This window comes from Lactuca saligna, chromosome 8 (genome assembly GCF_052625555.1).
Source record: "Lactuca saligna cultivar CGN05327 chromosome 8, ASM5262555v1, whole genome shotgun sequence".
Lineage (NCBI taxonomy): Eukaryota > Viridiplantae > Streptophyta > Magnoliopsida > Asterales > Asteraceae > Lactuca > Lactuca saligna.
In genome coordinates, this window is record NC_136424.1 from 142,938,747 (window position 1) to 142,953,267 (window position 14,521).

At 37.8% G+C, this 14,521-nt stretch overlaps 1 protein-coding gene and 1 pseudogene across 1 annotated transcript; one reads left to right on the forward strand and one right to left on the reverse strand.

Annotated features, from left to right (window-relative positions):
- The first annotated feature begins 5,200 nt into the window (after positions 1 to 5,200).
- On the forward strand, positions 5,201 to 6,101 carry LOC145010152 (heat shock cognate 70 kDa protein-like; annotated as a pseudogene).
- Positions 6,102 to 6,732: 631 nt separating this feature from the next.
- Positions 6,733 to 8,082, reverse strand: LOC145010153 (ycf3-interacting protein 1, chloroplastic-like). The gene is made up of 5 exons (XM_078968729.1): positions 7,909 to 8,082; positions 7,472 to 7,585; positions 7,288 to 7,368; positions 7,030 to 7,194; positions 6,733 to 6,822 (listed from the first exon to the last, which is right to left on the reverse strand). The coding sequence occupies exons 1-5, from the start codon at positions 8,080 to 8,082 to the stop codon at positions 6,733 to 6,735; spliced, it is 624 nt and encodes a 207-aa protein (XP_078824855.1).
- Between the last annotated feature and the right edge of the window lie 6,439 nt (positions 8,083 to 14,521).

Here is a 14,521-nt window from a genome sequence, read left to right on the forward strand (position 1 = left end):
CTAACAATATATATACGACAAATTTTCAACTTATATAAATGTTATACTTATAAAACAAATATATATACAAACGACTATTTTGCACATACTATAATTTAACTATTTTTCACTTTATATAAACAATTATACGATAACAATACACAAGTTTTCAGGTTATACAACAACTAAACAAACAACAAAAATAACAAATTGTAAACATTATCTACGCAGTCTCTACTTGTACATTCAAACAAACACTAACAAAATATCATTTAAGCTTCAAGTATACTAAAGAAATATTAAAACTATCAAAATACAACAAAATTACCCTTTTTTAACACTAAATAATACAATAAATGATAACAAAAAAAAAGCTTAAACATTAAAAGAGTTAAAATCTAACCATATTTGCGGGATTGTTGACATAATCCTCCATTTTCTTCAAAAACTAGTCAAAATTGCGAGAAAAGCCCAAAGATAGAGAGAGTTAGAGAGAGTTTTTGTGTAGAGAAGGGTGAAAAATGGAGGAAAAAAATACGTTTATATAGTGTCAGGAAGAGGACTTCGCAGGTGGCCTTGTAATTTCGCAGATGGAGTATGCCATATGCGAAAGTACAAGCAGCTAAAGCACAGCTGTGCTTTAGCTGCTTGTACTTTCGCAGATAGCTTGCTGATTTCGCAGATGGGGCATTTCCATCTGCGGAATCGTTGGCTATTTTTGTAATTTCGATTTTTTTTTTTGGCTATTTTTGTAATGTAATTAGTGTAAATGACTATTTTTGTCATTTTCTCTACTTTTTAACTTTTAATTAATATCTATTAATTAATATATATTTTTTGTTTTTGTTTTTAATAAATATAATTTTATTAAAAAAGCGTAAGGTATTTTTATATATAAGCGGTAGCCAGCGGTTGTTGTAGACGGCAAAGGCAGTGGTTGGCCGTTGGCTAAAACGTTATTTTTATATATAAAAAAACATTAAAAATATGTTTAAAGGTATAAATTGTCACACCCCCAAACCTGAACAACGGAAACATTCGGGGGCGGATGACTTCATGTGGTAACGTAACAAATGAATACATAGTAAAGAAAGCAATACAACTATCATATATATAATTGAAAGTTTACATTTGTCAAAAGTTACATGTTAAAAACCAATTACAAAATGATGTCAAAATATGAGATTAAACTGGCGCCGCAGCATCCCTTCATCAAAAGCATAATGATACCTGTAGTTACTGAATCCCTGGGATATACAAGTATTTGAAAGAGTAGATCAACATTTAAGTTGGTGAGTTTCATAAGTATTTAATGACAATGTTTGTATGAAATGAAATGTCTTGTGCTTGTTTGTTTGTGTTTAGAAAATCCTATATTTTCTACTAGTATAAAAGTAGTCTTCCTTCAAGACCAAAGTTTGTTTCCAAAAATGTATGTAAGTGTAAAAATAACCAATATGTTTGAAAACCTCGTAAATCAATGTATTTTTAATACCTCATGTGAGTTTTATAACCATACTATTGACTCGGAATGCCTATACACAACGTTCTTCAGGCGTTGGAATGTTATGACGTTTGTCACCCCAAATGGTGGACTGTAGCTAACAGTCAAGGCGCAGGTTGTCAAGCCCATATAGATCTATACACAAACACCATGCTTCCCCTCCAAGGGATTTTGGTATATAATACAGGACTTGAAATGTGTACTCGAACGTACGTGAAGTTAATGTCTCACAGAACCGTAGTATAAAAACAAATTTACGTGTTAAAATGTTCGTTTGCTCTTGTTTATGAAAGTGATTTCTTGAAAATCATGTTTCTAGTATGTAAAAGTTAGCAATATCCTCATAAAACTATACCTATTATAGTTTTCTAAAAGTGTGCCTCGTTTGTTTTAGAATATCTAGAAAAGGAATCACTTGTTATGAAAACATAGATTTTTGTAGAGCCTAAGATAGACACATATACATTAAATCTAGGAAAAATGTTTAGTTTATACATGCATTACAACAATTTATAGTTTTAAAGATAGAATGCTATAGCAATATATTTTGTATACGGGAGTTCCCTATAAAGTTTATAAATCACATATGATTCTACTTAATAAAAGTGTATAATAATCTTTATATATAACACCCGATAGTAGTCGTGTGTTTAACTTGTATCCCCCCCCCCCCCCCCCCTTAGAAAACATATAAAAGCGTTTAGAATATTTAAAAAGGGTTAATTAAGTGGTATGAACTCAGTTGAAAGTTTGAAGATGGCGAGATGGAAAAACCGGGCAGAGTTTCATCTCGGGAAACGAATTTTTCTCGGGATTCTCAGGAATCTCGGGAGTAAAATCGACCTTCAGGACTTGAGCAAAATGACCAGGGCTTCGGGGTAGTGCGGGCACGGAAATCGAGACAATATCGTGAGAGAAATGAGAGAAATGGGGTGTATTTCCCGGAACCTTTACATCTCTATTTATAGGAGGCTGAGAGGCCTCATTACGCGGAGTGTACGCGTACGTCATGCGTGACCGAGTCCTCGACTGCCTCGGAGCTCGGATGGGACGGGTCGGTGGTTCGCACAGGCGCGACGTGGACGATCCGAGGCCAAGGCTTTCGCATACGCGGGGCGTACGGGGTTACGCGACGCGTAACTCGGATGAGTACGCTGACTCCCCCTTTGGATAATACCGGATTTTGATTTAAATAAATATATAATTTATTTAATAAACTTCAAAAATTCATATCTTCTTTATACGAACTCCGTTTTCGACGTTCTTTATATCTCTGAGAAGGTGAGACCATACTCTACAACTTTCGTTTAGATTCCGTCGGCAAATTCCGAAATTATTTTTATTTTTTATTTATAAAATGTCGTGATTAAGAAATTTCTTTAAACAATTCATAACTTCTTTATCTGACGTCGGTTTTTGCCAGACTTTTTACCGCTGAAATACCATTGTCGAGACCTTTGATTCTCGTTTAGGTCATTCCAGCCAAAAGTCGCTCGATCTCCGATTCGAGTTTTTAGTTGTCTGTTGCTAAGCTGAATTTGGAAAAATCTTAACTTCAATATACGAAGCCGGATTTGGGCATTCTTTTTACGTACGATCCCGGTTTAATGATATAAAACATAGTAGGTAGTTAAATAGAAACTTTTTGGACATTTTATTATCAACGTTAATTTTATTAACTCAAAAGTGGTTACAATACTTGACCTATTAGGCCATTACAAAGAGTTGAAATATCGGATCGTCACATAAATAAAATTTAAAGGTATAAGGTATTTATATATTGAAGATATATATTTGAAATGGTAAGCATACTTTTAAATAAGGATACAAATACCTTCAAATACGAATTATAAACATTTTTAAGTGAATTTATACGTTATAAAATATGTTTATTTATATATATATATATATATATATATATATATATATATATATATATATATAAAAATAATAATAATAATAATAATAATAATATTAATACTATATGATAGAAATAATATAATTAATAATAATAATAACTATATTATTAATAATAATATATTTAGCATTATAGTACTCTATATATAATATTTCAGCTTTTAAAATCAAAAAGTTGTTCAACCTTGTGGTAATTTCGCAGCCATTTTCTGTAGTAGGCTTGGGTTTGAATCTTATCAACGACATATTTTTCAGACTTTTGGGATCTTTTCATTAAGGAATAACACGCTAGGGATGAGATTTAGAACCGGAAAACCGGATCAGAACCGGAATCGGACCGGAACTGGAACCATTAGAAGTGGAATATATAGAATTGGTTCTGGTTCCGGGTTTAAAAATTGGCTTTATCCGGGTTCTGGGTAATCCGGGTAATCCAGGTTTGGGTCCGGGTAAACCGGGTTTAAAAACCGGAACCGGTTTTTGGATCCAGAACCACTTTTAGGCTCGTAACCGTTTTTTTTGTGAAACGTTTAAAAGATGCATATCTCATTCGTTTCAACTCCAATTGACATACGGTTTTTTCCAATATGTAGTTTAGAGTTTGTACATGATTTTAGACTATAAATTTGCCATTTTCAGTTTTATATTCATTGACTTACAGTCCCCCAAAGTCGATATATCAAAGCTGGAAATTTTTAATTTTTCACTTTTTTTGTATTCGGTGAAAGTTTTAAAACATGCATATCTAATTTTTTTGAAGTCGGATTGACATATGGTTTTTTTCCAACTTGTAGTTTACAGTTTGTACATGATTTTAGACTATAATTTTGTCATTTTTGGTTTAACATTCAATGATTTACAGTCCTTCGAAGTTGGGATATCAAAACTGAAAATTTTCAACTTTTCAGCTATTTGTTTTTGTACTTTGTATTATGTGAAAATGTTAACACATGCGTATCACATTCATTTAAAGTCGGATTGACATGCGGTTATTTCCAGAGTTTACTTTAGAGTTTATAAATGATTTTATATTATAATTTTGTTAATTTTGGTTTCATATTCAATGAGTTACAATCCTCCAAAGTCGGTATATATCAATATGAAAATTTTCAAAGTTCAACCCACTAAGTAGTAAGTAATTACCAAAAAAGTCCGGTTTTTTCAGGTTTTCAGGTTCTAAACTCACTTTATCCGGTTCCAACCTACCCACTTTGATGTTTCCGGGTTTTCAAGTTCTAGACCCACTTTACCCGGAACCATACTCGGAACCGAACCGGAATCGGTTCCTATATACCGGTCCGGTTTCTGATTCTACAAAATTCCGTTAATCGGTTTCGGGTTTTCCAGGTCCGGGTCCATCCGGTCCGGGTTTAGACCCACTTTCATCCCTGTAACACGTTGATCAAAAGACCTTTTAAATAAATAATTAATTGTATTTAAAATTTACAAATTACAATGCTTACAAAGGATTTGAGTCTTTTTATACATTTTCCTAGATTTAGGGTGTGTTTTAAGTAGTAAATGGTTGACTTAAAAAATAGGGTGTTCATGGGTTGTGTATTTAATAGCTACCTTTTGAATAACGTAGAGTCGTGAACTAGTATAAAGCGACTGTTAGATTCTTGTCCCATAAAATTTAATTGCAAATTTAGACTCTTTGTGAATATAAAAGAATCCAGTTTCAAGGGATGCCATACATATTCAAGGATCAAGCCTTAGGCTACAACACCATCATATTTATTTCTTATTTTCATTTGTATAAACTCCTCACCCCTCTTGCATCATTATTTTCTTGTTCAAATGTCTCATAGATCTAAAGGAGTTGCCATTGGCATTGATCTTAGAACTACTTATTCATGTGCTGGAGTTTGGTTTCACAAAAAAAACGGGGGGAAATCATACCCAATGAAAAAGCAAACAAGATCACTCCATCTTTCATATCATTCAATGATTCAGAGCTCTTGGTAGGCGAAGGTGCAAAAAACCAGATTGCAAGGAATCCAACAAACACAGTTTTTGGCAAGTCTTTTTTGTTAAAACTACTTAGAATTTATAAAAGAAGAATATGGATCAACGTTTTGTTTCTTTTTATGTTTAGTTGATATATTCTATGATTGATCTCCTCAAATGTTTTTCAGATGTTAAGCGACTAATTGGAAGTAGGTTTACTGACCCACAAGTGCAAAAAGACATGAAGTCGTGGCCTTTCAAGGTCATTGAAGGACCTTCGGAGAAGCCAATTGTTGTAGTGGAGTTCAATGGCGAAGAGAAGAAATACGCACCAGAAGAATTATCGGCCATGGTTATGAAGAAGATGAAAGAAGCTGCTGAAGAATTTATCGGGACAGAAGTAACTGATGCTGTAATCACTGTTCCTGCTTATTTCAATAACATGCAACGAGAGGCAACAAAAGAAGCAGGAGTCATTGCAGGACTCAATGTCTTGAGTTTGATAAACGAACCTACAGCAACTGCAATCGTGTATGGTGTCGATCATATGGAAGATAAAGATTGGGTTAAGGAGAAGAATGTATTGGTGTTTGATTTGGGTGGTGGAACTTTTGACGTGTCGCTTTTGAGAGTTGGTAATAGAGGTTCCATTGATGTCAAAGCTGTTGGAGGTGACACTAATTTAGGTGGTGAAGATTTTGATATGACACTCGTTAATCACTTGCATACCACAATCTCTGTATTCCCATAGTGAAAAGGAAGCATGTTTAAGTGTTGAATCCTGGTTTGCATTATGTAAAAGATATGTTAAGGATCAGTTGACATTTTTCCAAATCAAAAAGCACGATTGTTCAAAACATGTTATTTTGATCCAAAGAGAGTTTCTTTTGATGTAATGTTGCATTAATTGATATTCAACAGACATAACTATCAATTTACTTCTAATATTTTTGTGTTGTAGCAGCTAAGGAGAATTGAATTAATGTAACAAGCTTTAGTTGCTCATGGGTGTTTTCCAAACACCGGAAATAAAAAAATCAACCAATTTAATAAACTGATTGTGTGGATTTTTATATTTGTAAAAAACCATAAATTTCACTGGTTTGATTTTATGTCGAAAATGAGAAAAGATTCTTGAAAAGGTTTGAGGTAATAAGTTAACAACTCTTTCTCTCAAAACTAGCTTCTATGGGGAATCTTAAACCTTAGACTACAAAATGAACTGAATCACATTAGGGTTTCATTTCTATCTTCAATCATGTATTATCATGTCAAACTTTACATCGTTACAACACAAAAATCTCTGTAAACCAAATGAAATACACAAATCAACTGGATATTACAAACTAACTTAACAAGTAACAACAAAATACATTATATTCTCACTGAAGAGAATTATAAAAAAGAATCAACACCACCGATACACCAATTATCACTGGAAACGCGGTCACCAAGTAGAATGCTCCGTATCCCTACACCAAACAAAATTCTTATTATTCAAAATGGCAAAATCGTAAAATCACAATAACACAATAAACTAGACATTGAAACATGACATAACATGACGAACTTTTTACTAAGTTGATGTCAATGACACAAAAATCACCACATGGATTCACTCTTATTTTTTGAAAAAGAGGAGAATGTCCTTCTATGATTGAAAATAAATAAAAAGGTACCACAACTGAAGGGACATCACTCTCGTCACTGCCATCTTCTTCTTCAATCTCTGCAGTTGTATCCCAGTCAACGTTAAGCCTCTTTGCAGCTAATTCTGGATCAATCCCAGTGTTTGTAGCCTTCGCATATTTCGATTTCCATTTCCCCTTTTTTGTTGCTTCTACCTTTTTTTCACATGAATTCAGTTTAAAATAGTTCGATTTTTCTTAAAATGTAACATAGTATACAAACCCTAGACGCGAAGCTGCAAAATGTACCTCTAAATTAGGCCATTGAACCATTTCCTCTACCAGCATTTGAAGGGCAATCTTGTCTCTCGGGATTTTCCCTTCATTCACCTAAAAACAGAAGGATGACTATTGAGACTGATATATAGGGTTTGATTGTTATAGGGCCTCTGTGTTTACAATTACATTTGAAGAATGATAGAAAAGGACTAACTTCTTCGAGAATTGCAGCTAACTCTTCTCGTGTTGGGGTATCAGCATCGTCGATCCCAAGAAGTCTCTTCCGCTCGACTTCTCGAGGGTCCTCAATCATCACTGTTAACTTCACCTACAAATTTGAATCATAAAATCAATTGTCAACTCGTCGAGTTACTCTTCTTGACACAAGATAATTAATTAAAATAGGATACCTGGAATTCCGGATGTTACAATTCTCCCCCACTAGAATCAGACTTCGCCCTCAAAGTCTCGCCCAACAAACAACTATGGATGCTGCTCCTGTATCTCTAACTCTGGCTCCCAAGTCAGCTCGGACCCTCTCCGATGTTGCCACTGGACTTGAACCAGGAACACCTCCTTGTTCCTCAGAACTTTGATCCTCCGATCCAGGATCGCGATCGGCTTCACAACATAATTCAGGCTCGCATCCACCTGAATATCCTCTAGTGGCACTACCGCTGAGTCATCGGCTATACACACTTCCTCAACCTGAGACACGTGGAAGGTATCATGTATCTGGCTTAACTTCGTAGGTAGCTCTAAACGATATGCTACCCTTCCCACCCCCACGGTCACTTTGAAAGGACCGATGTACTGGGGCCCCATTTTGCCGCTCTTCCTAAATTGGGTCACTCCTTTCCAAGGAGATACCTTCAGGAGTACGAAGTCCCTAACCTGAAAATCAAGCTCGGATCATCGCCTATCCGCATAACTATTTTGGCGACTCCGATCTGTTAGCAATCTTTTCCTGACCCACTGTATCTGCTCAGTCTTCTGAAGCACTATCTCATTGCTTCCCATTACTCGCTGCCCTACCTCTCCCCAGCAGATGGGAGTCCGACACCTCCTCCCATACAATAACTCGAAGGGAGGCATACCAATACTCGAATGGTGGCTGTTGTTATAAGAAAACTCAGCCAATGGTAGCTACGTGTCCCAACTTCCTCCAAAGTCCAACACACATACTCGAAGCATGTCCTCGAACGTCTGAATCGTCCACTCACTCTATCCATCCGTCTGTGGGTGGTATGTGGTGTTGAAATGCAACCTCATAGATAACTCTTCATGGAATTTCTTCCATAATCTGGAAGTGAAACATACATGTCGATTTGACACAATCGAGATCGGTACTCCATGCCGCGATACCACCTCCCTCACATATATCTCCGCTAACCTCTCTGCAGAAGAGCTCTCACTGATAGCAAGGAAATGAGCGCTCTTCGTTAGCCGATCAATGATCACCCAAATTGCATTGACACCCCTCGCGGTCCACGACAATTTGTTGATGAAATCCATCGAAATTTGTTCCTACTTCCACTAGGGAACCTCAAGTGGCTGCAACTTGCCATGCATGCGGTGGTGCTCAGCCTTAACCCTGTGATAGGTCAAGCACCTCTCAACAAACCATGCAACATTCCTCTTCATATAGGGCCACCAATAGTATCTTTTCAGGTTCAAATACATCTTAGTGGCCCCGAGATGGAACGAGAACCTCGATCTGTACGCCTCTTCCATCAGGATGGTACGTGCCCCGCCCATAAACAGCACCCAAATCTGACCCTGAAAGGTCATAAGTCCTCGGTTATCGGTAACAAACTTCGATCCTTGCCTAATCACCTGCTCTCTCTTGCAGTTCTCCGGTCGTAAGGCCTCTACCTAGGCCTCTCAGCTGGTATCCAACACCAGAGTCATCACCGTCATCCTCATACAAATATCTCGTATTGGGGCACTCTCAGCCCTACGGCTCAGGGCATCGGCTACAACGTTAGCCTTGCCCTGTGGTATAGGATCTCGCAGTCATAATCCTTTACCACATCCAACCATCTCCTCTGGCGCATATTCAGGTTGGGTTGATCCATCAAGTACTTTAAACTCTTGTGGTATGTGTATATGATACACTAAACCCCATACAAATAATGGCGCCATATCTTGAGGGCGCACACCACGGCCCCCAACTCTAAATCATGGGTGGGATACCTCACCTCGTGAGGCTTCAACTGCCTTGATGTGTACGCTATCACATGCCCTCTTTATATAAGCATCGCGCCCAATCCTGATATCGATGCGTCACAATACACCACAAAATCCTCCGTCCCTTCTGGGAGGGCTAATACCGGGGTTTCGCATATCCTCTGGCGAAGCGTCTCGAACGAGGTCGGCTGCTGTGGACCCCAACTAAAAGTCATGCCCTTCAGGGTCAACCTGGTGAGAAGAAAGGAAATCTTGGAGAAATCCCTGATAAATCTCTGATAGTAGCCAGCGAATCCCAGAAAACTCCTGATCTCGATGGGAGATTTCGGCACCTCCCATCTCATCACAGCCTCAATCTTGGCCGGATTGACCAATATCCCCTTCTGGTTGACGAGGTGCCCTAAGAAATGGACCTCTCGTAACCGGATATCTCACTTGGAGAATTTGGCGTAAAGCCTCTCCGAACTCAATACTCCGAGAATCTCCCTCAAATTCTCCTCATGCTGCTCTCGGGATTTCGAATACACCAGAGTATCGTCGATGAACACAATCACCGACTGATCCAACATCAGTCTGTACACCCTGTTAATGAGATATATAAACGTTGTTGGTGCATTGGTGAGCCCAAAAGGCATTACCACAAACTCATAATGCCCATAACGGGTCCTGAATTCCGTCTTTTAGATATCCTCATCCCGCACTCTCATCTGATGATATCCAGACCTCAAATCTATCTTGGAGAACCAAGAAGCTCCCTGCAACTGATAGAACATGTCATCGATGCTCGGTAATCGGTAACGGTTCTTGAATGCCAAATTATTCAACTCCCGGTAATCAATACACATCCGGTGTGAACCATCATTTTTCCTGACAAAAAGGATCGGCGCTCCCCACGGAGAGATACTCGGTCTAATAAACCCCTTCCCCAGTAGCTCCTGAAGCTGCGATGATAACTCCTGCATCTCTGGCGGCGCAAGTGTCACACCCCAAAACCGGCACGGCGGAAACATTCTGGGGTGGGTGACGTCATGTCAAGTATCACAATACATGCATTATAGTAATCAAAGTACAACAACCATTGCATTAATAGTAATAGTTTTACATGGTTTACATTACAATACATCAAAATAATACAAGTAATCATATAGGTGCAGCTTGGTACTAAACTGTCTTCACCAAAAGCTCCTGTGATGTACCAGTCTATAGCTGACCTGAGAATACAAGTTATTTGAAAAGCGAGTATCATCATTTTTACAAATGCTAGCGAGTTCATAAGTATTTAGTGACATTTTATACAAATAACTTTATATAAGTAGTAGTTTTTAATTATACGGTGAAATAGAGTTCTTTCCAGAAAATCCTATATTTTCTGATTAAAAAGCAGTCTTCTACCAAGACTGGTCGGAGTTATGTGGTAAAAAGTAGTTTTCCCTGAAACACTTTCATTATCAAAATACGAGATTTTCTTTTTAAGAAAGTCGTAAAATATTAGGGAAAATAACATATGCCTCAGCAGTGAGGACTGCTGACTAAGGCAAAAGAATCATAGACTCCAGGAGGGTATCGAATGAACGGTAGGCCTTGCTCAATCTAACAAAAGGAGACACAGACCCCAGATAATATCAAATGAAAGATACAGCTAGTAAGGTCTAAAACAGAGAATAAAGACTCCAAACAGTATCAAATGAAAGATACAGATAGCAAGGTCTAAAATAGAGACAAACCCTAGACAGTATCAAATGAAAGATACAGCTAGCAAGGTCTAAACTAGAGACAGACCCTAGACAGTATCAAATGAAAGATACAACTACTAAGGTCCAACACAGTGTATATAGTGAAATACTGTGTATAAAACCCGTTACCTTAAATCCATGAATTATAAGGTAACCCTGAGATACTCGTAACCATACTGATCGACACTAGAGAATCTTGACGCCCTGCAAGGGTCGATATAAACATGACATTTGTCACCCCTTGGCTTGGTAAGCCATGGACTGTAGCTAGTAGTCAGGGTGCGGGGTTGTCAATCCTGTATAGATCTATACACACAATGTACGCTCTCCTTATAAGAGACTTTGGTTACCAACTCGACAACGGAGAAGGCCGTGTACTGAGGATGTATCTCATATAGTGAGATCTAATGTAAAATACTGGACAAGCGATAGAGACTCACAACCGAACTGACTAATGTAAACCTACATCTCTATGCTTGTATACATAATATATAACTAATGATCAAACGAACTTCGGATGGACATCCGATCCCACCAGACCACATCTCAACGAAGAAAAGGAAATAGGGCGAACCAGCCTTCCTATGTCCTTCAAACATTATTTATATACATCTATACAAGCACATGCATACATCTAACTATGTTTAAGTGTTTAACGAAGTAGAAGTGTTCCACAAAAGTATAAGTGTTAACAAGTAGGAGCGTATCGTGAAGTAGGAGTGTATCGTGAAGTATAAGCGTATTGTGAAGTAGGAGCGTATTGTGAAGTAGGAGTGTATCGTGAAGTAGGAGTGTATCGTGAAGTATAAGCGTATTGTGAAGTAGGAGCGTATCGTGAAGTATAAGCATAAATAAGTAGGAGCATATTACAAAGTAAAAGCGTTACAAGTATAAGTGGAGTATAAGCGTTAACAAGTATAAGTGAAGTAAAAGTGATAACAAGTATAAGTGAAGTATAAGCGTAACAAGTATAAGTGAAGTAAAAGTGGTAACAAGTATAAGCGTATCACAAAGTGAAAGCGTTATCAAGTAGGAGTATAAAAACATGGGAGAAATCTTTGATGAAAAACTTTAGGAAAAAAACCTTTATATTTTAAGAAAATCATTCATAAACAAGTTTTGATTTAAACCTTGATACAGTAGAGAAAACCATTGATTAAAATACTGATGTAGTAGAGTTTGAAATAAAACATACATCACGAGTGGTAATTTGAGAAAAGCATTGGACACATAAAGACGTTTTTAGGAAACCATTTACAGTATCATACTTGGTAAAACAGTTAACAGTGTAATGAATCCTTGTTCATGCGGGTTATCAATCACATGTGATTGATATGATAACTGGCATGTTTAACTTGTATTCCCCCTATAAAACATGTAGAAACATTTAAAAGGTTCATTCAGGGGTATGAACTAACCTGATGTAAGTGGATCCGACGAAGGTGCCGGTTGGGCGCTCGGTGTCAAGTAAAGACTTGAACACACTTAGTGACCTATTAACATATGATAACATATGTTTACATACAATTAGTACATAATATACTAATTAAGCAAGTATACGCATCCTAAAGTGTGCGGAAAACACTTTGGTTAAGTGTTTGGAGTGTCCCGGATAACATCTAAGGGCTTGAATGGCTTAGTAGTGGAGTTTACTCTCCTAAAACTCAATTTATATGAATTCACGGTTGGGAGGCCATATTCCTATGAGTTTACGGCCGTAAACTCATGGGTGGATTGTTTTAGGTTAATTTCAAGTCCCGGGTGCTTCAAGAATTGGCTTTAAGTAATCATCCAAGGCTATAGGGGTGTTTAGGGTCCCAAGGGTGCACTCCCTTGGAGTTTACGGTCCAAATGACCACTCCTTGGGAGTTTATGTCCGCAAGCTCTATGGCTTGGCCGTGAACTCTCATGCACCCTCTAAACTTTGATTTGAAGCCCTTAATTCAACCCTAGGATTTTCTAATGAAGGTATAAGGCCATTTAGGGTACAAAAAACTGTCATTTGACATGGTTTGGGGGTGTTTACGGCCTAAGCATGTGCTTGGGCCGTAAACTCCTTTTTACCCCTCATTTCATTGTGATTAATTGCTCCAAACCCGAAATAGCAAGTCTCTAATTTATGTCTTAAGCCTAAGGGTGGTTTGGGAGTGTTTTGGACTTGATTTAACAAGCTTAGAGGGTGTTTACGGCCTAAGCATGTGCTTGGGCCGTAAACCCTCTTTTATGTCCCAAAACTGATTGTTTTAGGGTTCAAACACTCCTAGGCTAAATCCCCAATTGGTTTCTAAGCTCAAAGGGACAAATTTTGGGTCATTTTGGCCTCATTTAAGGGGTTTACGGCCTAAGGAGGCTCTTAGGCCGTAAACTCCTCTTTAACATCTTATATGGTCGATTTTTGAGCTATAACAACAAGCCAAGATGTTTAAAATATGTTAGGGTAAGGAGACTCACGTTTTGGAGGTGGAAATTCGCGGTTTTTGGCACGAAAAATACGTTGTAGAGAGAGAGTTTAGAGAGAGGGTGAAAAGGGTGGAATGAAATCCATTCCCCCTCATATAGTGGCTTGAGTTGAGGCTCAGTGGGAATCTACCGGATACTACCGTTAAACGGGGCTTTTGGTCGCATCCGATCTAGTGGTCGTAATAAAATTAACTTTTTCCAAATTAATATGGAAATGTAAATTACGAGATTTTATTTTATCTTATTACAACGAATAACGACATGGAATATAAATAAATAAAACATTTATTTATTTTACAACCTCAAATTAACGGAACTTTTATAACGTAGAATATTCTGTTAACGGAAACAGGGTAATGTAACGGAATAAACTTTGGGTTGTCACATCATTCCCCTGTTAGAGGGAATTTCGTCCCGAAATTTAGGTCTAGGCAAGGAAGTAGATGTGAATGATAGAGGCAGGACGGTACTTCCTATTCGGTTTGTCCTTGCATTCCCAAGGGAACTCTGGTCTGTGTTTGTCATTCGAACAAACCTTCACCTACGGGATGCGGATTCCGTCTTGTGTAGTTAGCGAGTTCCGACTGGTGTATCTACGAGGTTAGGGTTCTCAATGGTTTCTATCAAGATGAGTGGGATACGAAAAGTGATGTCGGGCAACACTCAACAAGTCTAAAGAGTGGATCGGTCTAGGATGAAGCTTGTGGAATATCCGAAAGTAGTAGTGGTCTGAAAAGGGTTGGACCAAATCTCCGCGAGGATTCTCAGATGGTCCTAAGCTCTTGGAACGGTAGAGCTTTTCAACACTTAGAACATAGTGTACTTCTATGGCAAGATCAACACTGGCGTGATCGCCATTCCGAAGTTCCTAACGTTCTCTC